Source organism: Amblyomma americanum, chromosome 6, assembly GCF_052857255.1.
Source record: "Amblyomma americanum isolate KBUSLIRL-KWMA chromosome 6, ASM5285725v1, whole genome shotgun sequence".
NCBI lineage: Eukaryota > Metazoa > Arthropoda > Arachnida > Ixodida > Ixodidae > Amblyomma > Amblyomma americanum.
Window position 1 is genome coordinate 95,636,746 of NC_135502.1, and position 26,879 is coordinate 95,663,624.

At 43.8% G+C, this 26,879-nt stretch overlaps 1 protein-coding gene across 1 annotated transcript; it reads right to left on the reverse strand.

Moving 5' to 3' along the window:
• Nucleotides 1–6,457: 6,457 nt before the first annotated feature.
• Nucleotides 6,458–25,114, reverse strand: LOC144093871 (CDK5 regulatory subunit-associated protein 3). The gene is made up of 14 exons (XM_077627610.1): nt 24,998–25,114; nt 24,653–24,698; nt 24,212–24,343; nt 23,973–24,122; nt 23,609–23,697; nt 23,427–23,516; nt 21,341–21,480; nt 19,514–19,673; nt 18,616–18,693; nt 18,413–18,530; nt 16,608–16,714; nt 12,127–12,332; nt 8,837–9,008; nt 6,458–7,886 (listed from the first exon to the last, which is right to left on the reverse strand). The coding sequence occupies exons 1-14, from the start codon at nt 25,001–25,003 to the stop codon at nt 7,815–7,817; spliced, it is 1,566 nt and encodes a 521-aa protein (XP_077483736.1). The 5' UTR covers nt 25,004–25,114; the 3' UTR covers nt 6,458–7,814.
• Between the last annotated feature and the right edge of the window lie 1,765 nt (nt 25,115–26,879).

A 26,879-nucleotide genomic window follows, 5' to 3' on the forward strand; every position in this document is an offset into this window, starting at 1 on the left:
CGGGGCCCCTTCGACATCGTTATAACTAGGTTGAACTGCGTATAAGATTTTTTTTTTTTTGCGTACTCACCTACAGAGCAGGAACTTGGAGGCAGCAATGAAGAGGCCTGGATATGATTAGGCACAGCGCAATGAACTGGTAAACAGAAAATGATAGTGGTTAAGGTTATGGGACAGGAAATGAGCAGAGTGGTTTAGGGAACAAACGCGACTTAATCACACAGCTGAGATTTTAAAAAAATAACAGGATGGTTATCACTGTGTGACAGGACATTCAGCGACAAATGTTGAGGTATTTAACAGGGGTGTATGTCCATTTAGTGTGCGTAAATGTAGGAATAACACACAACAAGGACATGTATCGACGTATAATAAAGGGTGAATGCGGTGTAGGTGGTGGAGATTGGGAAAAGTGAGTGCTTGGATGCGTCTTAGGTGGTGGGAGTCCGCCTGGGAAAGTTGCTTATGTGGCAAGGGGTAAAGACGCCTATTTAGGAGGAGGGTCTCTAGGCTGGTTGACAACTGGGTTGAGAGCCGGTAGAGGGTAGAGTCAGTGTGCCCCGTTCGGTATATATTATCTCGAGCTAGGGCATCGGCCCTAATATTGCCATCCAGACCTGCATGTCCTGGAACCTAGGTGATGACATGATTATGTTGGAGATGGCCACCCAGTACGCGGGCAGCCGTGCGCGGGACACATACACTTGTATATAGGCTCTACAGGCGGCTTGGGAGTCTTTACTGTAAAAATGCGGGAGCCGTGGTGTTGGGTGTCATTCATTTTGGTGGTGATGGCTACAGCGATGGCTACCGCGGCCGCCAGGTCCGGTGCCGCGAAGGATGCTCCAAGCTAGATAGGGCGTATGTTGACAGCAGCGCGGGCATATCTATGGGGCTGTGCATACGAAGCCAGATTTACATAAATGGCCGTGGTGTCTTGGCCGCACTGCCTACGGAGGCTGCAAGACGGGCCTGACAGCGCGGGGCCTGTGACACGTACGTGGTTCATGTGACAAGGGACAGGGCCTATGTGAAGGCGGGAGCGGATAGTGGTGGGGAGAACCATGGCGAGGGTCTTGGTGGCTTGGGGGTCGCCTATTCTTAAAAGGGGGGCTCTACCCGCCGACGTAGCGAGGGGGCGAGTCCGTTGGCAGTTCAGAACAGCATCCTGGATTTCCGAAAACGTGTTGTGAATCCCTACAGCATGGACTCTAGCGGTGGATGTACAAATGGGGAGGCCCAGAGCTGTTTTAAAGAGGGTGCGGATACAGATCCTACTCTCGGCGGTGCGGTCATCATTGTGGTATGGGAGACCAAATTGGATTCGACTCATGGCCAGGGCCGTGACGAGGTGGATAGTGTCCTCGCGCATGCCCTTGCGGTGACCAGCGACACGTTGTACACCATACGGGCAGTACTCAGCACGAACATGCGTAGAGTAGAAATGGTGTGGGTGGGCTTGCCATCATGCTAGACGCACAGGTCAAGCACTCAGATGAGTGATTTTTCCTCTATAGGGTGGTCGTGAATTTGGAGCATGACTGGGCCGGGGGAACGATAGCAGGGACTGTGAATACGGATGATTTCCGACTTGCGCAGTGCACATTGCATACCGGTAGCCTGAACAAATAAATGCTCGACCAAAATGATGGCTGTCGGTAGGGCGGTGAGGGATACTCGGGTTTACCAGATGGTAATGTCATCAGCATAGGTGGTATATCCGATGCCGGAGTGTGTGGAGGACTTGTGGGTGAGAGGGCCATGGCTATATTTAATAGCAGTGGTGATAGTACGGTCCCCTGTGAAGAGCCTTTTTCAGGTGTTGGGAAGGGAGACAGTCTGGTAGATCCGAGGCCTATCGTGGCTGTTCGGGCGGTGAGGAAGGTTGATATATATTGGAACATGCGAGAGCCGCAATGTATCTGATTTAGACCCTCTTGGATGGCAGAGTGGGAAATGTTCTCAAAGGCACTCAATAATAACAAGTGTTAGCAGGTTTGGCTTATAAGGGTGGAAGGAGAAGGGTTTTGCCACTGAGCACAGAATATCTTGCAGATGTCTTGAAACGTCTGTAACGGTCACAGATATCTTGGACTACAAAAGATATCGACCAGACACTGTTAGATACCTGTCTAGAAGACATCTAACCAAGATTTCCGGAAGCTGTCTTAGGAGGGATTTTTACGCCTTCAGCAGCTGCGCAAGATGCTTACTAATCCGCTTTAGCAAGTTGTCTTCAAGGCATTCTGCTTCAGGTGCCTGGAGGGCTTCCTCACAAGATGTTTTATGGCTTGAGCTATATGCAACTGCAGTGCAATATTTAAGTTTAAACAGGAAACACCTAGAGAGAAGCATGGCATCAAAAGCATAACAGGAAAAAGTTCGCATGTTACCAACATGTACATGCATGCATAACTGCCTATGGCAGGAGTATTTTATTGCCCCGGACATGCTATTCAGATTACTGTGCTATATGCGCGACAACAAACTCCCTACCCACAGAGCACCAATATACCTACTAGACAGATATAATGCGTCTTGACAAGATGACTGAGCCGTCTTAAGGAGTCTCAACTGACCTCGGCAATAGTTAATTGAATGTTTACAAGACATCTTAGAGATGGTTACAAGGTATTTCTAGACATCTTCAAGCATTTTGCAGACACCTTCTAGCTCAGCTAATTCTCCCACTTTTTTGAGCTAAAAGACTTTTTGCAAGACTTCTTGTATATGTATCAGACAAATTTTAGAGGTCTACATGGCTTGAACGAGAGTCTACAGCAGGAAACATGTATGACAACTGGAAGTCTCAACAACCCACTTTGGGCTGTCCCCGAAAGCATACTGCCTGGCTGCTCACTGAGCACAGTAAGTCTTAAAGACACAAAAATATAAATCATTTTTTAGTAAAAATTGAGACATCTTTCAGACATCTACAAGACGTTTCTACTTGAACCTGTGTATGTAGAATGAGTGTGCGTTGCCCATAAAATAGCTTTCATTTCTGAGTTTATTATTTTTCTCTGGTATGAATCAAGACTTGCAGCTAACAGAACATCACACTTAAACCAGACTAATTCTAATGCACCAAGAATAAATTGACACGAAAATACCTTCAGTAACATTGTAGATCGGCAGTTCTCCCCATGAACATTGCAGAGCGCATTGGAGTGGGGTATATAAGGACGAGTGAAGGTTTCCTGGTTGTATAAGGTGAGTGCAGGGTTTGTATTTGATGTTTCGTGTGCTTGCATGGATGACTGTGGAGGCCTTTATTAAGCAGTACATAAAAATCTTGGCCAGTTGAGACGATAAATCTTGTGGAAGCACTAGATGAGCTAGAAAATAGCTACAGGATGTATCAAGATGTCTAAAAATTTTTTTGCAAGCAGCTGACAAGATATTGCCGCCAGGTGTCCCCGGGCGGTGCCTTGAGGACAAAGAAGTGAGAGACGCGCGTGCTCTTGCAGCTGAGACACTGCTTCACTGCTTGCGGCCTGTGCCTAGCCCTTTTGGTTCCGCAATCTATTTATGACAATATCAAGATATTTTATAAACGTTGAGGACTATCACAGAGGTCAGCTGACATGTCTAAGAGACTGTTTATCTAAACGATTACAAAAAGTCTCACGAACTTGCGGGTGTCTAGAAGTTATCTTGAGTCAGCTACGAAACGTCCTGTAAAAACATCTTGCAGCTCAAGCTGGCAGAGCATTAGCTGAGCTAGAGGCCGTTTACAGAAGGTCTGGAAGGTATCAAGAAATATCTTGCAAGCCATTTATTAGATGTCTTGCCAAGACAGTTTCCAAACGTGTATAAACTGTCTGTAAATTAACTTAGGAAGTCTTCAAAACAGGTTCGACATTTTGCCAAGATTACTTCTAGTCGTCGGAAAGATGACAGTGTGCAGTGGGTTTGACGAGTGCGGAGGAATGCGTTACTGGCAGATGATTACCATCGCAACCTTTCGGAGGGTGGTTATTACAAAAGGAGGAGGGTATGACAGGAGTGGAGGAATGCATAACTGGAGGGTGGTTACCGTAGAAGGAGCAGGGTATGACTGCAGCCGCTCAATCCTAAGATCAAGCAGCCGTGGTACGACGAGAGTGCAGAAATGCGTAACCGGCGGGTGACCAAGACCAGAACCTTCTGGTGGATGGTTATTGCGGAAGGAGGAAGGTATGACCTGGACGGAAGAATGCATAACCAGATGGTGTGTATTGTGGAATGAGCAACGTATGACGAGAGTGGAGGAATGCATAACTTGAAGGTGGTAACATGGAAGGAGCAGGTAGAGTATGTCAGGAGCAAAGGAAGGCACAATGGCGGTTGGTTCCCTACCGGAAAATCTCGTATATATGTGTCATATGTGTCTAATCCATATGAGATCATGGAATATGTGTCATACGTGCCCTCCTATGCCATATATGCTCACCCATCATACGTGTCATATGTGTCTCATATACAATTATATTAGGAAACAGAAATGCTGGGCTGGAATTTAAAAGATGGCAACGATGAAATAGCTGCCATACAAATTAGGAGACTATTGGGAGCATATTGGGAGAGGCCTTTGTCCTGATTTGTCTTGAAGTGGGAATACCTGAGCTCATGGTGTACTGTTCGCTCTATTAGATGATAGTGAGGAAAGGAGAGGCACAGAAACTGTCTCATTCACAGTGGACACCTGAACCATGCCATGAGGGAAGGTTTGGTCTATGGTTTATGAGGGTTTAACATCCAAAAGCGGGCGCAGGCTGTGAGGTACTTATCCGCCGCGGTGGCTCAGTGGTTAGGGCGCTCGGCTACTGATCCGGAGTTCCCGGGTTCGAACCCGACCAGCGGCTGCGTTTTTATAGAGGCAAAATGCTAAGGCGCCCATGTGCTGTGCGATGTCAGTGCACGTTAAATATGCCCAGGTGGTGGAAATTATTCCGGAGCCCTCCACTACGGCAACTCTTTCTCCCTTTCTTCTTTCACTCCCTCCTTTATCCCTTCCCTTAGGCATGGTTCAGGTGTCCAAGGATATATGAGACAGATACTGCGCCATTTCCTTTCCCCAAAAACCAACTATTATTATTATTATTATTATGAGGTACTGACTAGTGAAGGGCTCCTGAAATTTCAACTACCTGGGGTTCTTTAACATGCACTGACATTGCACAGTACACAGGCCTCTAGAATTTCGTCTCCATCGAAATGCGACCGCCGCGACCAGCATCCAACCCGCATCTTTCGGGTTAGCAGCCGGGCACCATAACCACTGAGCCATCGCGGTAGCTCTCGTGAGGGAAGGGATGAAGCAGTTGAGGTTGAAAGAAGGCAAAGTGTCACCACATAATGAAAAATTGGGGATTAATTTTGAACTCGAGTTTCTTAAGGTGCACTGGCATCGCACAGCACATAGATGCCCCCTGGTCTGAATATACATTTTTTTTACATCTCTACAAGCTGACCAATGAGGATAGGATCAAGCCAAGCAGCGAAAGATAAACACCTGGGGTAAGGAATGCTGGTACAGCACGTGTTGCTGCAGTTAAAGGTCGAACGAATACTTCCAATATCTTCCTTCGTTGCCTACTGAGCACACCACTGCTCATCTCACTCAGATGAGGCGCCGTGCAATGAGAGACATCATTTGCAGCATAAAAATTAGCTGCAGTTTAAGTACTGCTAAACCTGGTATAAGAGAAAAAACTGTGATGTATCCGGCAACTAGGTGCAGCTTGGAGTCCATAACATTGAATGTGTTCCACAAACTGGATAGGCAGTGCGCCCCCCCCCTGACACCCTAGCAGGTGGCAGTTAATGGTTGATGGTGAGAGGTTGGTCACCCAATGAGCGCTCTGGCCTATTGCTGCAGTGCCATGTGTCTGCCACAACACTCAGCCCGCATCTCTCTTTCATCACCTCCGCATACCTCAAAGCAGATTTAGGCGTCCACTGTCCCAGGGAGCCAGTCATATGCCTTGCTTTCCCCAAAATCATCAGAGTCTAGAATGTTCAAGGGCAATGAACACAATGAAAGCTGTGGGTCTATAGCTTCAGTGCTGCGTTTCTGCTACAACGTAGTGAATGCCAATGCATGCAGCGCACATCTGTTACTACCACATAGGTTAAAGCACTACTGAGGTTTCCACTGTCCCAGGGGGCCAGTTATGAGCCTTTCCTTTAATTGGTTTGAGGAAAGGAAATGGCACAGTAACTGTCTCACATATGTCCATGGACACCTGAACCTCCCCACTAGGAAGGGATAAACATGGCTGGGCTGAAGGTCGTTCAAGGTCATTCTTCGACCTATGGAAGGATGGCATTACCGAGTTAGCTAGCGTAGTGAAGCTTTTCACTCCAAAAACTTGTGTTATTTCCCGTAATGTAAAACATCTCCAGTAAGCACCCACTGAAACAAGACGCACTGCAGTGAGTTCTGCAGCACTAACCGTTGTTGTTCATGGAATAGGTATGTCTACATAAACTTTATTTTAGGCACATTTCAAAAGTGAAATACCCCTGTAAGAACATGGCAGGCTGCAAATATATTTTACGTATTGTAAATGACTTTTTTTCATGGGCTCGACACTTCACAATTAATTTTTGTGCTTCAGTCTCACAAAATCTAGAGGACACTAATTTTGCCCATGCAGAAAGTACAGCAGTGTACTCTTTCACAGCACAACATCATTACACATTTTCTATTGGACCTATTTTGCAAAGATCTTGGCAATATGCGAAACATAAGCTCATTACAGTAATTCAAGACCTCCAGCATCATTAGCAAATTAATGTTGCTGGCATAAGCATTGAAAGTTCAAATATGATAGTTATCTTTTTAAACACGAGACTAACAAATTTAAGTCCTGCATAAACTAACCAGAAGAGCCTATCCAGCTTTATTACACTAATAATTGTACTCTTGCCATCAACCAGCTCACACACAAAAGTTTGTAGCATCATACTGCACAAATATCAGCAATGCTGAATGATGTGTCAATAAGAATACTCCATTTTAAAGGAATACTGACACCAAGTTTTCATGTTCAGTTTGTTCTTTTTGCTGATAATGGTGCACACAGCCTTAGGAACAAGAGAATCTGCAAACTTGGTGTCTATATGTCTTTAAGAGAGATTGACATGATAAAATCCTCCGTGGAACATTTTTTTGAACACCCACATTGGCCACTGATGATTACTTGCAGCTCACGCAGAATTTACTTCAAATAACTGCAGCAAAAAAAGAAACGTAATTTATCATGTCATGCCTTTTCCGACCTAGCACTACTCTTAAAAAAAAATTAAATGCTACCACTATGTACGGCATTATTCTCTCAGTCAAACAAAAACAGTCCAGATTCAATACACCATTACAGCTGGTAACTGATGACATGACACTGTAGTTGGTAAGCAGTAGCATAGTTGGTAACTGGAGGACAAGCAATATCAAATATATAAGTAAAAATTTGTAGAGTCAATCAGTATGTACAATTGTATACCAACAGCAACAAGAGAATGTATATGACAAAAACAAAAAAAGGCTAAGTGCTGCCCTGGTAGCCACAGCACCAGCCCCATTTTGAGTTATCTCACAGCTCCAACCCGTTACAGGCTGCCAAGTCCTTCGCTTCTTCCTTCTCGCGTCCAGGATCGAATCCTACTCCATTCCCAGCAGGGCTATCAGAAGGCATGAGCTAGCGGGGGTCAAGCGGTTGTGACCGAGCAAGCCATTAGAGTGTTGAAAACTGATGGGTGGTCCTTCGGTCGCAACGGTTGGCAAGGCCTCCTGGCAGATTTCGCAGGCACCGCTACACTGAAAGTCATCACATTACATTGATTCCTCCCATTATGTTGACAGGCCGGCCCTTGTACCTCTTGGAAATGTCGTCTTGTACCTTTGAACAAAAAGAAAAGGAGATAGGGGAGACTGATTTTGGATACCTGCATGCAACAAGGAGCAAAAGCACTGACCACTGATTTTTATATGAATTGCTTACGTAACAGTGGCAAGTTTCACGGCATTTAAAAAGTACCGCAAGGAATGGCAATGCAGTGTATTCTTGTGGAATGAGAAGACTGATTTTGGATACCTGCATGCAACAAGGAGCAAAAGCACTGACCACTGATTTTTATATGAATTGCTTACGTAACAGTGGCAAGTTTCACGGCATTTAAAAAGTACCGCAAGGAATGGCAATGCAGTGTATTCTTGTGGAATGAGACTTTCCTGCATTCAATAGCAATTGTTGACAGTGATATGCACACCACAGTAAATTTTTCAATCCAGAATTATGATTGCCTTTCATGTTCATGGTTTTAGTGAAAAAGCACTCCTGGCTGCAATCCCCAGGTTTCAGCTGTGTGTGTCTGTGTGAAGCCTCTGAGTAGCAAGTGTAACTGGCTCACTGGGTTAGTGGACACCTCAGTTGTTCTGTGAGTAGATGGTGGTCTACAGTTCCAAACTGAGATAGTTTTGCACCTTTCCTAGACTCCATTAATTTTGAGGAAAGGAAAGACTCATAAATGGCTCAATGGGTCAGTGGACACCTCAATCCCACTTTGAGGTACTGTGGCAGTGGTGTCCACCTGCAAAAAAATTCTTTCACACAATATTTGGTGCTTACCAATGCTAAACTACCAGCCATTTTTTTACATCTGCCACATCCGCAGTTCTCTGCTCAAGCACAGCAAGAACAATAGAGTTGGGTCTACTAGGCTCAAGTTACTAGGCCATCGACTGACTGCTAAACATTCAAACCAGACGCCCGCTTTCAAGTGTGAGACTACATCTTTTGGAGAGATATTTCAGAATGCTGTATGTGAAGAGATTACACATAGTACTGACTTGCTTCTGCAGCTGCCTAATCTTGGCCAGGATCAGCTCCAGCTTTGGCTGCAGCTGCCGCTGTTCTTCAAGGGCCTCCTGACGCCGAGTGGCCACAGCTTCCCGCGACTGCAGGTTCTTGTCAGACAGGTACAGCTTCTGCTGTAGCTGGTCCACCAAGCGGTCAACATACCTGCAGATTTATTCAGTATGCATGACTAACAACTCAAATGAGGGAAAGATGAAGATATTCATGGGAGCAAGACAAGCGAGATGAGGCCCATTTAGCAGCGAATTTGGCAGAACAAACATAGCCTTGATTGAACACATCACAGGTACCCAACAGAGGTGAACGCAGGTGCAAATGCTTTCAGAACTACTAGGTACTGCTTTCCTGTAAACTTGTTTACTGTGGTGTGTCAAAAAGTCAAAAGAGTACTTTTTCAAGGTAAGTATGGCCTTGACAGCTGCACCAATGCACCAACGCATCTTTTGTCCAAAAAATTCTGCAGATAAATTTTTACCTCCGGCAACTGCAATCGAGGAGCAGGAGGTACCGTATGTGCACGAATATAATGCAAAAGGAAAAACAGAGCCTAGGAAGACAAAAAAAAAGTATCATAAGTATGATATGATATCAAATTGTTCAGAAGAACCATAACCAAGGGCTAAAAGAAAAGAAGACTGCACGGAAAAATGCAGAAACAACTGGTAGGTAAATGCTGAGAGGCAACACTTGAAAAACATGCAAAATAGCTGAGTGGGACAAGGCCTCTGATGCTCTAATACACACAGCCTTTCACACTGCAGTATAGTATTCTGTCACTACCGTGCTACCACTTCATCATGGCATGCGGCTGCTTCGTGGGGCCGTGCTGCTACTTTGTGCAGCTGCACCCCTGCTTTAAGCCTGGACTCCATGTACGCGAAAACTCACGCGAACGCGAAGGCGACGGCGGCGGCGAAGGCGACGGCGGCGGCGACGGCTGGCGTTCGCTCCGTCGCTTGTGGGCAACCTCCATGCAAGCGAAGGCGGCAGGCGACGCGAACCCGCGACGTGCGCAGCGGACTCCATGCTTTGCGCACTCAAGCTTAGAAACACGCCCATAACCTGTTCTCTCTCTTAAAATTTTGTGAGTGTGCCTCATAGTCAGGGCCAAAGGAATATTTCCTCTACGGCAGCGGTGTAGCGGCAGTGGAGATAGCCAAAGGCGTGCTTGCGGAGACGAAGTCACATCACGGGTTCACGGGGGAGGTGTGCTTTCGTTCGGTGCCTGTGCACTCCGGCTTAGTAAAAACACTCCCTTGAACTGTCCCCGCAGTTTGATTGTAAGTGAGCAAACTATAATTTACCAGTGAGAATGCGCGCCGCGAGTGTTTCTGCACAGTTGGAGCGCCGCGGCACGGTGGATCGAGCGCCGGTACCTGCGGCTCGACACGCATCTCTCCCTGCAGTACGCTCGCTTGCGTAGCCCGCTCCAAATGCTGTTAGCCCTCCGCACTCAACAAGTAGATTGTTTTAATTATTTAAATCATGCGGGTCTGCCTCTCAGCTACAAAACCAAATATTTTATCGACGGTGGCGATGACCAAGACGGCGGGCGGGTTTCGTGAGATGTACCCGTGAGAAACCGTAGACAAACCGGAAACGGCTTTGGGGGGCTCTGATTGGCCAGTCGCGTGGGGGACTTCCGGGCGACGAGCGAAATTTTCTGTGGGTGCAGATCCAAGCGACACGGCAAGCGACACATGCATTTTGCTTCGCGCGACGGCGTCGCTCGTCGCTTGCCACCGTCGCCTTCGCGTTCGCGTGAGTTTTCGCGTACATGGAGTCCAGGCTTTATGCTGCTGCCTAACTCCCTACCAAGTCTATTGAGCATGGGTCACCGGTGGTTCGTGGGTATTGCATGCTATTTCAAGTCCACCAAAGCACTTCTTACTTGTTTATGCCATCAGCTTGCATAGCCTAAGAAGTCAACTTTAGTTTTGATGTAATTAGTAACTTTTCTATGAAGGGGTGAATTATGGTACAGGACTGAAAAGCGCGGTTTACAACTTTTCTTAGGAACCATGGCAGACTACCTCTAAGACCACGGCCCCCTTGCAAACAACCACAGTGTCAATTTTTTTTTTTGCATGTCAAAATAACATTTTTTAAAGCTAGTAGCACCAGTGAAACTCATGACGATGTCGGATAAGTCAGGTCTTAGCTGGGGTAACGAAGAATCCCAAGAAACCAGCCCACAACATCAACCGCTCTCCACTGGTAAGCACCATTTTCTGCTTGCTGCCACAGTTTACTGATTTCCCCCCCCCCCCCCCCCCCTCCACCCCACCCAAAAGGTGTAATGGGGATATTTGCAGTATTATGGGTGTTACTTTGAATGTGTCTAGACGCCTACATGCATCTACATTTGGTATATGGTAGCCATGATTTGCTCCTGCCACCTTTTCAAAGGCAACCATTTTGCCCAAGAAAAGGTCCTGCCCAATGGCCCTTGAGATTCTGATGGTCACGCACAAGCCCCCATCGAATTAATGCTTCTAAAATGCCTTGTACAGCACTGCCTATCGCTATCCTACTATTGCAGTCTGTAGTTTGTACAGTTCATAACTGTCTGGCTACGCATTTCTGTACGACTTTCAATTGGAATAGCACGCTTACTTCAAAATCTACCTCTTAGTTTATCTACTAATCCACTGAAATTATTTTAGTCAAGTATAAATCACCTCATTTCCAACACGGAGCGCCAGCTGCTAAAGTGAATGCACATTTCTCAATGACCAGCGATTTTCCACAAGGCAGCAATACACATGAATGACCCTGAAGAAATGAATGACCATTGACTTCAATGTGCTCTGATACTACCCAGGTAACAGCGGTATAAGTTGCTTGCAGAGTTCACTGTAAATACAATGTAGTGACATCCCATTATAAGATGTAAATTTCGAAGAAAAATTTCTCTCAAGTTTCTATTTCAGAAGAATGTATCTTAAAAACAGCAATGATTAACTTTTCCACCTTCAACAGCAATTCGATTCTGTCTCATGAATTAGCTCAGCTCTCACTTTCACATCCTGTAATCAGGAAGCTTGCAAGAGCCGTCACAGATGATAAATGTGATAAATATGATAAACACAAGTAGGTGCCTGTGTACCTGTGTTGTGGTGAATAGGAGAAAAAATGGCCAGCTGAGATAATATTTTTGAGGTAATAATGAAAACACAGACCAAGAGATGACATCTCCTCGACATGAGAGCTCAATGAAATCTCAAATAGAACAGAACGGCGAAACCAGTGACTGACGCACTTGGGTGAGCTGTGCAGTTGATACAGGTGCTGCATCCGCACTGTTGTCAAGGAGGACACACACGACCGCACCACATCCAGGTGAGCCAACAGCGACTCTCGCGTCTGCAGCTGCACTTCAGCAGGTGCCTGCTGCAGCACGCTGGCTGAGAGGGCATCTCCATCAAGCTGCATCTCGCTCAGCCACTGGGCCAGGAAGCACTCCAGCTGCAGGAACATGACATATTGCGCCCCATTACAAACACGATGCATGCCCCGCTTTACACTTCAAGTAAATACCTTCAGAAGCATTTAGAAATCAGCTCAAAAGCCGTTTGATGACAACTAAGGAGCCTCCCGACTCATGTTTCACTAACTTTAACAAACTGGGTGCCATCGCTTGGCAGCTCTGACGGCTGTTGGGACAATTGCATATCGAGTTTATGGATGATCATGGGACTATATCAAGAATCTTAAAGGCTTTCAAGTGGCTGCAGCATATATAGCTCACAACTGCAGAGTGCAAAGTAGCATTCAAAGCAAGATAATAATTATGTACAAGCAACCTGTTCTGCATGCTAAAAAATAAGAATGAAGTTACAATGGCACTCCAGCAAACGATTTCACTGTTCTCTGAATATGACAAAAGAAAAACCCAATATTGGTGTATTCAGAAATGCACGAATGCAAACATATAGAAATTTTTTTTTTGGTGATAATCATTCAATGAAAACTTAACGGTATCAAACAATGAAATAATGCAGTAATTATTTCCTTCTCTTTTAGCTGAGCAGCTAACAACAAAGCTGAAGGGGAAGCACAGAACTAAAGTGTGCTTAAGTTCAGTATTGTGCATTCTTTCTGACCCGCCGTGGTGGCTCAGTGGTTCGGGTGCTCGGCTACTGATCCTAAGTTCCCAGTTTGAACCCGACCGCGGCGGCTGCGTTTTCATGGAGGCAAAACGCTGCCCGTGTGCTGTGCGATGTCAGCGCATGTTAAAGATCCCCAAGTGGTCGAAATTATTCCAGCGCCCTCCACTACGGCACCTATTTCTTACTTTCTTTTTTCACTCCCTCCTTTATCCCTTCCCTTATGGCACAGTTCAGGTTTCCACATATATATGGGACAGATACTGCGCCATTTCCTTTCCCCAAAAACAGATTATTATTATTATTCTTTCTGAAAGTCCCCAAAAGATGAGGTGGTGTATACAATCACAGGGTATTAAATCATTCTTATTATATAATTTTCTCAGCTGCATGATTTTCAGTATTAAAAAACTGATAATGGTATTGGTAGCACCCATTCTTGTTGTAAAATAGGAAGGTATGGTTTCATTTAAAACTGCCATAGAAATCACCTGTGTGACAGGTGTATTCAATGCCCATTTAGCCGTTCATGCAGATTCCTACAGTTAACACTGTTTTTTGAAGCTGAATTTACCAGGTGTTTTTCTTTTAGAAGGTCACAAATTTTTCTAAATAGGGATTTTAAATTTAAAGAAGCCTTTTGCCACACAGCAATACCAGTGTTGGCAGATATCAAAAAACAGGCGATCATGTGTGATTACATAACTAAATTCTAGTAGTTAAAGGAGTATAGATACTTAACTTTTGGGTGCATGTTTTCTTGTTTGTGGTGTTGTCCTACAACCGCTATATAATTTATAATTGCATTCCTTTCTCGTGCTGTTTAGATTTTGGTCTCGCTAGCCGAATGAAGACTGTGACGTCAACGTGTGCTACAGGTCACGTGAGACATGAAAAGACTGCAGTACAATTGTCGCTTCCACATTCGTTGTCTTCAACACTGCAGTAAATTAAAATGATGAAGCAGCGATTATATGGACGTTTTTTCACGCCTCACGTGACACAAAAGCATTCTTACGTCACAGCCAGCATTTGGCTGTTGAAACTGAAACCGAAACAGCATGACAGAAAAAATTCGATTATAAATTATTTAGCGGTTGTAGGTGGATATTACATGGTGATTCATGCGTAGTAGTGTCTTCCGCATCATTGCAGAAAAGAACACATGCCACCAAAATTAGGCGCCTATACTCCTTTAATCCTTTTTAACTATTACTGATAGGCACCTGATTGCAAACAGATTTTGTAGCCAGTTATTAGTAATAGCCGCATCAGTTTTTACAATTTCGAAACCAAGATTACCCTTAGCGCTCTTGCTCAGCAAACTATGGCTATTTAGACTAGTTATGTGCAATGGAGAGGTTGGTTTGCCTGCGTGCTTTTAGAAAGCACATGAATTTGGCATGATGTAGCCAAAATTAGCTGAGCCACAGCGGCAAGGGTAATCACTTTTTCAAAATTCTAAAAGCTGATATTGCTATTACTAACAGCCGGCTACAAATCTCCAACTGCAACCAGGTGCCTATCGGTAATAGTAGTTAAAAAGTTAACCATTAGAATTTACTTGATAACTTTACTAGTTAAGTTAGTATGATTTGCCCGATTTTTTATGTCTGCCAACATTATGCCTCAAAAAACTTATCTTTCTCAAAAACCCTATTTTAAAAAATTCCGTACCGTCTTAAAAAAACACGGAGTATATATTAGCTCTGACAACTCAAAGCTCTTCAAGAGCTCAACAAAGTCACTCAGATAAAAGTAACACTTGAGCTACTTGCTTTGTGCTGTGCTGGAAAACTAAACCACCAATGTCACATAACAATGAATGCTTTCATCGACTTTTGCAGAGCATTAGAGTAAGACCAAAGGTTTTCAACACAATCCCCAGGTTATTCACACAAAGCCCTGGGTGTCATAGCCCAATTGCTCTTGACCCTTTTCAAGACGACGGGACACACATGGTCGCACTTGCTTCAAGTGCTCACAAATGACGACCGTGCACGTATGCACCGTATTTTTGCATGCAGAATACTACAGAACTATCCCACAAATTTTTCAGCATGTTTTTATATTTCAATAATAGGCCTCCTTGGTGTTCTGTGTGTTTTTTCAAGCACGGGTGTACAGTTCAACGCAGCCCAGTTTGGCGGGAAAAATACTTTTGAAGCAATTTTCAATAGTAACACAAGTTTTCTTATGCATCAAAAAGACAGGTGCAGACACGTTCCACATTTGAGGTCTTTTTGTGAAATCAATGGCGCAAATGTGTACCCGATTTCTCGATAAAACCAGTGGTCGAAACAGTTTGAAAGTGATGTCATTCAATTTCTAGAGTCACCATGAGAGCAGTTTTCCCATCTGTTTGCATGTGAGATTGGCATACAGCTTGCACCTTATAAGGGTTAGGCAGCAAGGTAAGCACAAGGAGAAACTCAATGCAAAAACTACAAGTAAGCGTTTCCAGTTCTGGATCTGAAGATGCTATCATCAGAATGTGCAGCAGAGGTATGCAAATGCACTGCAGCTGTCCAGCAAGCAAACTGTAAAATTCTGCTGAAACTTGATAAAATGAATGCATGCTATGTTCAGCTTTGTGTAGGCCAAAGTGTGGCAGTTTTCCCACCCAAGACTACAATGCAAATGTACTATTCTCAATCACCAAAGGCAACCAACATGCATGCTTGCATTGGAAACAAAATTCTGCTGGTCAGCCACAACCCAGTGTAACATCACAATTAATGAAATCCATGAGGCGTTAAATTCATCTACCTTCTCATTTCTCCTAAACTAAGTGCATTTGTATCTGGAGAGAGCAATTTATACTTGTGCCATATTTCTCAAAATCTATGCTTACTACCTGTGTGCACTGAAAGTCTGTGCAAAAAGTGATGAAGCTCGTTTGAGAAAAACTAGGCACCTAAGCCTAAACCTTGCCAATAGATGTCTATGAGATGCAAGAATGGCAAATGACATGCCATCACTGCATTATCTGTCATGTCATACGTCAAGCCCACAGAATTTTCAGGATTGTGTCAGCCAGAACAGGGGTAAGTACCCGAGAATTTTTTCTTTAATGCAGTCAAAAAGTATAAGATCGGCAACTGAATCAGGCTGCATTTGTCTGTTTAACATAATCAAGGAAACGGTGAATGCGGAGAATGACAAACACCATGTGGCTTGCAAATTATTTTTGCAATATGCTGGAATATCATAATTAACAGTAAAAAGTTTTAGTAATTACTTATATTATACTAATGTCTGGCATAATATATCAGCCTAGAAGAGTGTTTTGGGAAAGCAGGAAAAGCTTAACTGCTAAAACAAAAAACTTTAAAACAACAAAATTCCAAATTCATTACAAGTCTGAAAAAAATTAGTGTAGTTTTCCATTTCCCACATTAGACCCAACTTTTCATTTATGGCAATTTTTTTATACTGAACTTGAAGATCATTTTGGCAAGTTTCTTGCAAAACTGAAACATTATATGTTTGAAAAGCTATTGGCACCAAGGTATTCCATGCGTCAAAATTTTTTAACATATGCAGCGCATCACAGACCAGTACAAGCACTGAATTTGAGAATTATATGTGACCACATATCTATTTAAATTATGAGATGCTTCTCAATACATACCTCCTCAAGCTCATTGAAGAACTGCGTCCTTGTCTCTTGGTTGTGCAGCAGCGACAAGGCATCTGCTCCCCTAGCCACCTTGGCACCACTGTGGCTGGACTCCTCCTCTGAAAAGGCATGTTGAATATCACAGAAAAAAAAAAATTGGGGGCATTCAATCGAACTGATGCAGAGGAAATGCGATATCCAATGCCAATCTATTCAAATTCTGAGCCCACTGTCTTTCACTCGCCAGTCTATTCCAATTCTCATTATATCCCAATTCCGACTAAGTAACTATGCAAAATGTGTCACACTGATAGACCACGGCGAGTCCTCATCTTACTACCCTCGCAGTGGCGCAATGCCACTGCACCAGCAGGTGGCCGTTTCAAACAAAAGCCACAGACGGGGCTTGCGAGACCCAGGTTGCTGTTCCCGAGCTATGCTAGAGTCTGGTACAACTCAGGAAGGAAGCGGCAAATGCCCCTCAAATGAGCCCCATCAGCCAATGGTTTCGATCGATTCTCCCTATTGATCAATGTTCCCGCTCTCCCCATTGACCAAGCCCTTAAGAGCTGCTAGCTTGATATTGCAGGGGCTGGAAGATGAAAGGGGAATCGAATTAACTGCAGCGTCATGAAAATCGGTCGACGCCATTGGCTGCAGGGCCTCCTTTGAGGAGCATCTGCCACTTCATTCTTGAGCTGTATCCGACTACAGAAGAAATAGCTCCCGCAAGCCCCATTTTAATACAGACAGTTCTTTGAGAGACTGTCTATTTAGCATGTAAGCCTGCTTTTTTCCGCGTCATTTTCATTTTTGCCGAGTCATTCTTTGTCTGGTGTGCACCTCCTCGCCCCTAAAAGTAGAGAGGCAGAGGAGGAAAGGACAGCTGGCAAATGGAGAGAAAAATCCTCCTAAACACCACCTGCCATTGTTGGCAGGTGGAGGCTTCACACACAGATATCGACACAGCTGCCAGACAGTTTTTGCCTTCATAACACTCCTAGTGCTATCGCATAAAAACTCCTGAAAGGCTACCACTACCAGACGCACATGTCATATGTTCTCAAAAACACAAAAACATTTTCTTCGGGTGCATGAATCAGATAATGCTAGGCGCATATTGCTGCAAAGCCGTGTTTGTCTCAGTCATCTTTACTTTTCGGCTTTATCACCGGATGGCACATGGGCTTCTCAGTGTGTTTGCTAGGCAAGAAGGAACCAAATCCTTCTCAAGAGATCACAATCAAGCGCTGCCGTTCCCAAGTTATTGAGATGACTGTCGTCATTCCATGCTCCTCTCATGTGCTCGATGCTGCCTTTACACTGAGCGCAGCTGAAAGTGGTGGCAATTCTGATCTTTGGTGCTGCCGAGTGCAGTTGCTACTGTCACCGCAGCCAAGTTGTTTAATTTTTATGGGCAAAAGTCATCCAAATAAAAAAGTTTGTTTTGACAGCCTCTTGCTGCCTTCCTGCCTGCCATCATGACCACGTGAGAATACTGTACCCAAAAATGTTGACGGTAACTGTCAGCATGGACACTGGCCAATATTAACTTACCAACTGGTATCTGTTGCAACACTTGTTGCATCTGTTAAGTCTGCTGCATAAACATAGCCTTTGCCTTTTAAGAACTATACCTTGTAGTGTTGATATCGGCATAAATTACATAATATTCTCAAGCAACCTTGTTGTATAAGTTTCAAGTAACAACTATTTAAGATGATAAAATGTTTCTTTCACCTACATTAGCCTGCAGTTTTGCAGGCAATGCAAGAAAATAATCATCAGCTAACTCATCTAAATAACTTGGTACTCACCGGCTGCTAGCTGAGCAGCGCCGCTTGCTGCAGTGCCATCTGCTTCAACGCTGATTTCCCAAGAAATGCTGTCTTCGCCAGCTACAACTATCGCTTCTTCGCCATCACCAAAGCCCACCTGTGTGTAACAGCAATGACTGTCACTAGCCATACTGCAATGAATTCAGAGGCATCAAACAAGAGAAAGGTGGAAGTAAACATACGTGCACAAAGTCGCCATTAGGGGACGTAGCATTGGAATCGCAGCTGCCACTTCCAAGGTCTAGGTCGCCAAAGTCAATCTGGTGGGAGAAGTTGAGTGGCATAAGCGATCAGCAGTAAAAACTCGTACTTATGAAAGAAGCAATATATCCTTAACAAGACCTTCAACTCCGCTATTCCTGTCCGCTGAAAGCAAAAAACACAGTACAAAATGAAACAGCTACAGATGTAGACAAGCAGTATAGAGTCAGGAATACTAAGTGACAGCCTTGCTAATGTCATGCCGTAGAACACACACAAGCAAAATGACACACAGACATTAACTAGTGCCTGCATGTTGCTCTGTTCTTTTCCTTGGAGCACGTTTGTTTAGACTAAGCATATATATTCTCTTTGCTAAAGAAACAAGTTCTGAAATGTCAGCTGTTTGAGCAAACAGTGCATGGGTGCACAATATAGTAGGATACAACTTAAAAAAACAGCAGTTGTTAACACTGGGCCACGGTCCGCGGCGTACTGTATTACTCCGCTAGCCAGTCACAACAGTGAACGAAATCAGCTTTTTAATATTAGACTTTATTAAACAAGCAAGGTATCAAAATTCTAGAGCTTATAACTTTTTTCTCATGGTTATCTTCTTGTTTAGGTGAGAAGAGAAGTTTTAACAATGGCCTACATTTTTGTCGTCGAGGAATTGTGTGCGCCGGTCCTGAATGTGGACGGAGCTTCACTGCAGACTTAAGTTGTATCCGACTATAGTAATGACAAGGTTTAGGAAATAGAGCAACCAGTAAACATGAGGAATACAGGAATCACACACAAAAAAGAACTGCTCCCATTGCACAGGAGCAGCTTAGTGTAACAACCACAGGCACAAGAACAGAAATGCAGCGGGGCTACCTGGTCTTCACTGCTGCCATTGTCAATGTCGACAGGAAGCACAGGCAGAGTCTCCTCCACCACCTCGGGCGGTTCACCGTGCCGCCACTGGTACGTTGTCACGTTCCCATGCGATATAAGGAACTGGAGGAGTGGCACTGCCTTGCTGCCGTCAGCTTTGCTGCAGAGAAATGCATAAGCCAATGTAAACAGTGAACAATGATGCTGTTTGCAAGCTGACAGATTGAAAAAATGACGATTTCACAGAGCACCTGTACTAGCTAACAAAGTCAAACTCACAGAGAACACCAAACATTAACCTCCTTTTTGAAACCAGTCTTTAAAAGCCCTCTTTTACACTGCACACAGGCAGAACAACTCGATGCTTCCTGCTGGTCTATAACGTCCACGCAGTTTTTCTTCAGCGGCCAACTAACAGTATTTCCTGCATCTTTAAGGGGAGACACAGGTCTTGAAATGATAAAAAAAATGTGAAATTTTCAATTTTGCAGAAATGGCACATTCGGGATTAATACACTCTAAAGTTACTGCCTAAAAAGTATCAAGGTCTAAATTTGACGTCGTACTACTAAAATATTTACATATTTTGCAACTATGAAGCCCAGAATTGGCAGTTTCGAAGTGAAATGTGGCAGGACTTTGCGCCCGTCGCTTCCCATGACTACGTTCCCGATAGCCGCTATCTTGGTTTTGTTTGAAAGGTGGACCTCTTCCCTACTACCTGGTATTACTCACTACTGTGAATTATTTTGGCACGTCCGCATACCTCCATTTTTTTAGGCCTCTACAACGACATCCGAATGGCTGACACGCATACCTCAAATGCAGTTTTCTCAGCTTCATGTTTTTTGCCAACATGACCAGCCTTACTTTATTATGTTTTTACGGTTCAATTTCAATTGATCTTACAGCATTGAATTCAGAAAGAACTAAACTGTGGCGCTATGCTGTTTTTGTTTGGCCGAGTCAAACATTCCAGATTTTGTGAACCATAATGTCACCTAACTACGATGCTTGGAGAAAATTTTACATTTTAATATGATTATGTACTTCAACAACACTATAATTAGCATAGCTCCAGATAGCAGATCTTTGGTTACAGCCCCATTTCAATCAAAACCAAGAAATCTATAAAAGTGTCTTAATGATCTGTAAGAATATAATTAATTATGCATCAGTTATTTTTCTACAATATGGGAACTAATTGCAATATACTGAAATTAATTATATTTTTGAAAAAAGGAAGAAAAAACACAAAAACACCTAATTTCATTACGGTATCTTTAATAATAAAAATGCTCATTTCAAGACCCGCGCCTCCCCTTAGAAGCAATAGATAACACATTTACGAGAAGAGTTTTTTCTGTCTTGGACACAACAAACACTAGTTTTAACTGAAACATCATATATCAATCACTATATCAAGTCAAGCTTCACTCTAATGTATTGAATTCCATGCTTGGATTGCTTTCTTTCTTTAGACGAAATATTATTCTCTGCTCTTGTTTTATATCTTCACATTATTTTGTTAGCATTGAATAATAGAATCCTTTCTAATTCTGTTTGATTTCTCTGTTTAGCTATTTTTTGCAACTGTATTGTATTTTCACATTACCCTTACGTATTGCCCACTCTCTCTGTAATGCTCTGCCACGGGGACAAAATAAATTCTAGTTACAAGGTGCTATCATTGTACTTGGAGCAGTCTTGTTTAATTAAAATTTTGCATGCACAGAAATCTTTTGCTCCCCTGCAAACTTTATAAGAGTTTCTGCCCCATTTGTTTACTTGCTGTTTGTTTGTGTCCCAGCTAAGTGGAAGGCTCACCTAGATGGCACCGTGAATCCGAGGAACAGCCTATACAGGTCGATGGCGGGCTGAACCTTTCGCAGTGCCTTGACAGCACCTTCAAACAGTCCAGGCAGCTCGTCAAGCAATGACAGAAGCTCCTTCTTAATGCACTCGCCCTGCATAAAAGATGTCAATGGATGAAACAGAAACAGTCTCCTTATTAAAGACAACAGACCGCTTTCCACATTTCACCATTAACTTATTATCACATCCCATATGAAAGTCTTTTGCTGAATGTCAAAGCAACTTACAAAAAGCTGTAGTGCACACCTTCCTCACATGAAGTGGGATGGCAACGTCATGCAGACAGCAGACAAACAGTGAAGGCTAAAAATGCTTCTTAAGGTTAAAAATGCACATAACACAATGAAGAATATAAGGAGGAATGTACGCCACTTGTTTCGCTGCTGAGAATAAACCATATGAAGCATGCAAACAAGGCAGTGCCTGTGGTAAGATCTATAGTCGGATACGACTCAAATCTGTAATGAAGCTCCACCCACAATCAGGACTGCCGAACAGAATTCTTAAGTGACAGAAGCATTTCAAAAGTATTGTTAAAGCGTTTCTTGTTACCTAAGCAAGAAGCTAATCATGGGATGAAATTATAAGCTCAAGAATTTTGATGCTTCCGGCTTGCTTGACACAAGCATTAAAAAGGTGATTTTGCTATTGTTGTGATAGGCCAGTAGAGTAATACAGGTTGCCGTGGGCTGTCACCCATTGTTACCAACCGTTGATTTTTTAAGTTGTATCCTTCTATAAAGCATCACACTTCAACCTAAGCTTTCCCATGCTGTGTTGGAGGAAGTGCTCATTATGGACAAGTAGAGCCAAAAACAAGCAACGCTAACTTCCGACTGTCCCGATTTGTGACCAAAAGGAAACTAGGCAGTGTACTGTTCTCATTAACAGCAAAAAGTAGGATACACTCAGACACGCTCCCATTGGCAGAGCACTCATTCTTATGTGCACAAGGATATGCATTAGTGTTCTCAAATTTCAAAATGACAGTCTATCTACTTGCGGATCTGCACCTAAAAGACATGTGCAATGCCCTCCTTCCTTTTCTTATCTGCCAGATTTTTCATCGCCACCAACAAACAGGTAGGTAAAACTAAGTGAAACAAGTCCTGAAATTTTGGCTGGCCCACTAAGTATCTCATGTATGCAGGAAAGGTGTTCACACATACCACAAATACCATTAGGCATGGATTTGGTGCTGGAGCATCACAACAATGCCACAGTCACTGAAGAAAGCTAAAGTGCTCCCTGAATAACACAAATAAAACTGCTTTTGACAGTTGTTTGGCAACACTGTCAGCTGCGGGTATTGCATTAACCAATCAAATACAATCACTATACTTTCCTAGGCTTATTTCTGTACCAAGTCTTGGAAAGTTTGCATTATTCTCTCTTATTTTAGTTCTCACATGTTGCTAATGCATTTGATAATGAATATTCTTTCCGTAGCACGTATGCCTGTGTAGGTCACTAGTGAAGGGAACAAATATGTTTCATGCATATTCAACTAACATTCATTACTTCAAGTAATAATTTAGCTTAAGTCCTAGAAATTAAGCATCAAAAAAGGGCCCAACATATGTAAGAATCCATACTGTATTGCAAAATTCTGGCTTCAACTGTAACAGACAATTAAAGTACATAGCTCCAAAGTCTTTGAGCTAATGCCAGTCAACATACAAAACCTAGGAAGACCACCTATACAGGGTTACCAGGTGTTAAGAAAATTGGGCGAGTTGGTGGTGATTCAATGAGTTCTCTATGTACATTAAAAACGTTTGATTTCCTTTGCATTGTGTTGCTATCTTAATCCTACACATTCCGTTATTCTGCAAATAAAAAGTCAACTGATCGTCAGTGCTTGTGTTGTGTATGTCTCTGCCTCTTGCCTTGATTTTTGCGCAGCGGGAACACGAATCTATCATGTGTCTCAAACTATCTATTCACTGCAACGGTGAATAAAACTGCATAGCTCTCCTCGTGTAGCACTGTGGTCCCTAGAACGCTTAGAGGGCATGCTCAACCCTGTTCTTCATACCTTGATGCCCAACTGTTTGCATTCCTGCTGGTACCTGTCCCTGAGATCCTGAGCATGCTTGGCATAATCGGCCTCTTTTTTGACTGATTCCTGATGAAGACAAAAGAAATACATCAGCAAAAATGTAATTCGAACATAGAACAGATTGTCCTTTCGGTATGATCATCAAACAACACAATTACCTCTTGAATTTGTTGGCACTTCGTAATCTGTCGTTTGAGGGCTGGTACTTCATAGTTTACTGTACGTATGATCATCTGAGCAGCCTCCGCTGAAGAGAGAACAGATAAATGAAGCAGCAATGACTTTCAAAAGATACACTCATTCACAGTGCTGCAGCAAGTAGAAGTTGCGACCAGTGCATTTGGCTGAGGTGCACTGGAGAAGTTTTTTGTCAGTATGCAACACCTGTGTGAATTTTAGCTGCCTTTAATGATTGGTAGCAATCTTATCATGTCGAAGAATGGGCTTAAAGAACTGCCCGAGTGTGCCTCGAACAATTGCAAAAGGTGCTGCTCAGCCGGTTGCAGACAGCGCCGTTCTTACCAAGATAAACGTTGTCCTTTTCATAGAGGCGTAGAATTTCAAGCCAGTCCTTCATACGCTGTGAAGAGTACCGTCCAAAGAGGTTCTTGGTACTGGCCTCTGTATCTTTCAGAATCTCCACAATCCTCTGGCAGTGGAAGTAGTGGATGTCTGTGAAGTAAATGAACATGAAGTTAGGATATCCATTTTTTTTGCTGGGTCAAACACATTAAAAGCCGTTTGTACACAAACATGCTCACATGTTCCTGCGAGCAAGTTCGTTATTTCTTCAACTTCCGGCATGTCCTGAATGGCGGCATTGATCTTTTCTCTTACAACGAGCGCCTTCTCTTGCCAGTCCTTGTTACAGTGTCTTCTACTTATTAACCAATCTGGAAAATAAACGACACATATTCAAAGTATCACAATATTCCTGCATCACAGCGAAAAGCATCAACCAGCAAGGTGATTTAAAAGGTTCATTCACTACAAGCCTGCAACAGTTATTTTGAAAGCGCAAAACGCAGGGCAAATTTTGACAGCCACTCGTGGAGACATTTCGTATAATATGCCGGTACAAGTGGCTGTCAAAATTTGCCGAACACACCTCCTCGTAGCGCTGGCTACATAAAGAACAAGGCAGCGGTTGGCAAACACCTGTTTGAATTAGGGACGACGATAGTTCGCCTGTCGAAACTCACCCAACAACTTGTTGGTTTGAATGTCAATGGGAAGCAAGCTCTCGCCCTGTGAAAAAGTGAAGCAAGACACAGAGGCAGAACAGAAAATAAACGTAAGAAAAAAAAGTAAATGTGCAGAGGAAGCCTCTACCGGCTTCAGGATTGGCAATGCAAACGCAGCATAAGCCTGTTCTCGTTCAGAAAGCTCGTAACTGATGAGCATGCGATTCTTACGCGGAGCAGTCCTGCAAGCTAGCAGACTACAAAGTAAGTAGCGACATTTTACTTCGTAAGGTAAACTCGGTAACAGTAAGATGAGGTGCCTGACAGAAACATGAACAGAAACTGAGAATTTAAGAACGGTACCTGCATGTTGGTGTCGTGTTTCAATGTAAATAATATGTAGCATATGACACGATTTCACTTTCCGCACGGCAACGAACACGCAAACACATCGGCCGTGCACCATAGGCTCAGCTAGGCTTGACAATAAAAGATGAATCAAGAGAAATGTTTTAGAGGGCGCTGCAAAAAAAGTATTAAATAAGTGTTTATAAATTACTCTTTATCGATAACAACGTAAATAATGTGCTAAGCGCACTGAAAATCAAATAAGTATTTATTTATAACCTTAAAGCAAGAGTAGTTACGATTGCTTTGTTCTTGTTAATCCGGTAATCTCGTCCCGCGTGGTAGTTTGTCTTGTTTTAAGACGCGTTTGGCCGGTTTGGCTCGGGTACTTGCATCCTTCCTCCATGGGTACTTGCCTGAATCGGTACTCCGAGTGTCGGGGTTCGAGCCCGACCGCGGCGGCGAAACGCAAAGGCGCCCGTGCGCTGTGCGATGTCAGTGCACGTTAGAGATCCCCAAGTCCGGAGCCCTCCACTACGGTACAGTGCTATAGAACCTGGGTTTCCCAAGGTTCTAGAGCAGTGTAACTACGGCACCTCTTTCGACTTTTCTACTCTCAGTCCCTTTACCCTTCCGTTACGGCGCGGTTCAGGCGTCGCCGAGATGCGAGACAGATACTGCGCCATTTCGCCCCCCCCCCCCCCCCCCCCCCAAAAAAAAAAAAAATTCATTTTCCTTTCGTTACGTGGTTACATGTCCGGACCAGAAAGAAACGGTTTTGTAACAGCCGTACTGTGAAGTGCAGTTCTTGTCGGTGACAGAATGACAAGAGACGAACGCAAGACGGCTCCTCAATCTTGATCCCTTCAGAGTCACTGGATATTCTAGATCCCTTTGACAGTACCTTTAATAAGGTGATTGCACGCTAGAACATACGGCACTCAAAGCTCGTGAAAATTGGAGAGGGAGAAAACTTCAATTTGCACCCGCCAAAAATGACGAGGGAGAAGCGTTAGCCTGAACCCCATTCATTCTAACCATCGGCCAGAATCCCTTGGGACTCGGCGGCGGTCAGGGCGAGACCGATGACTTTACGATGCCCTTCTGCTTCGTGGTTAAGTAATAAGGTATCCCAGTATTCTACATTCCTATTTGGGTCATTATAGAAAGGGCAGGTCCAGACCATGTGGGCTAGATCTGCAATGCTATTGCAGTGCGTACATGTAGGATTAAAGACATCCGGATGCCATTTACTGTACAGTGGAGGGTTTGGAAACACCCCGGTTTGCGATTTCCTCAGCATGATTCCCTCTTTTCTGCTGAGCTGTTTATCTGCTGCTGGATAAGTCTTACGATCCAGCTTATAATGAAAAATGATTTCGTGGAATGTTGTGTTCGTAACCCGTACGGAGGGGTTTCTCGCGTGGAGGCGGCGCGTCAGCGCCGATTGACTGGAAAGTGATTCCTCGGGTGATCGCGTGCGCCTTCTCGTTCCCCCACACGCCCTAATGAGCCGGGGACCACCAAATCAGTGAGATTAGCTCTGGTAGCACTTGCCCTTCTCTCAGAATTTTGGCGGCTGCAGCAGAAATTCTGCCCTTATCATAATACTTAATGGCTGCCTTAGAGTCACAACTACCACCCTTGTACCATTTTGTGTTATTGCTAGAGCAATGGCAACTACTCCTGCCTTAGTTGCACTTGTGCTTTTAAGCTTTAAACAGTGCCACACGAGACCGGGACTCCACTCTCACGAACCACTGTCGCTGTGTGTGCGGGCCTTGCTATCGTATTCGGCAGCGTCCTTGTAGAGCACATTGGATCCACCTTGAATTTTGACCTGTAGGGCCACAGCCCTATCTAATTGCGTCTACTTTCATGAAATACCAGATGCATG

Excerpts from the sequence above, each read along its gene's own strand:
- LOC144093871 (XM_077627610.1), bottom strand. Across the intron at positions 24,344-24,652 it reads TCAAACCAACAAGTTGTTGG|ATTGGTTAATAAGTAGAAGA; the intron begins GTGAGTTTCGAC and ends TTTATTTTCCAG. Across the intron at positions 16,715-18,412 it reads CGCTGCTCAGCTAGCAGCCG|AGGAGGAGTCCAGCCACAGT; the intron begins GTGAGTACCAAG and ends ATGCCTTTTCAG.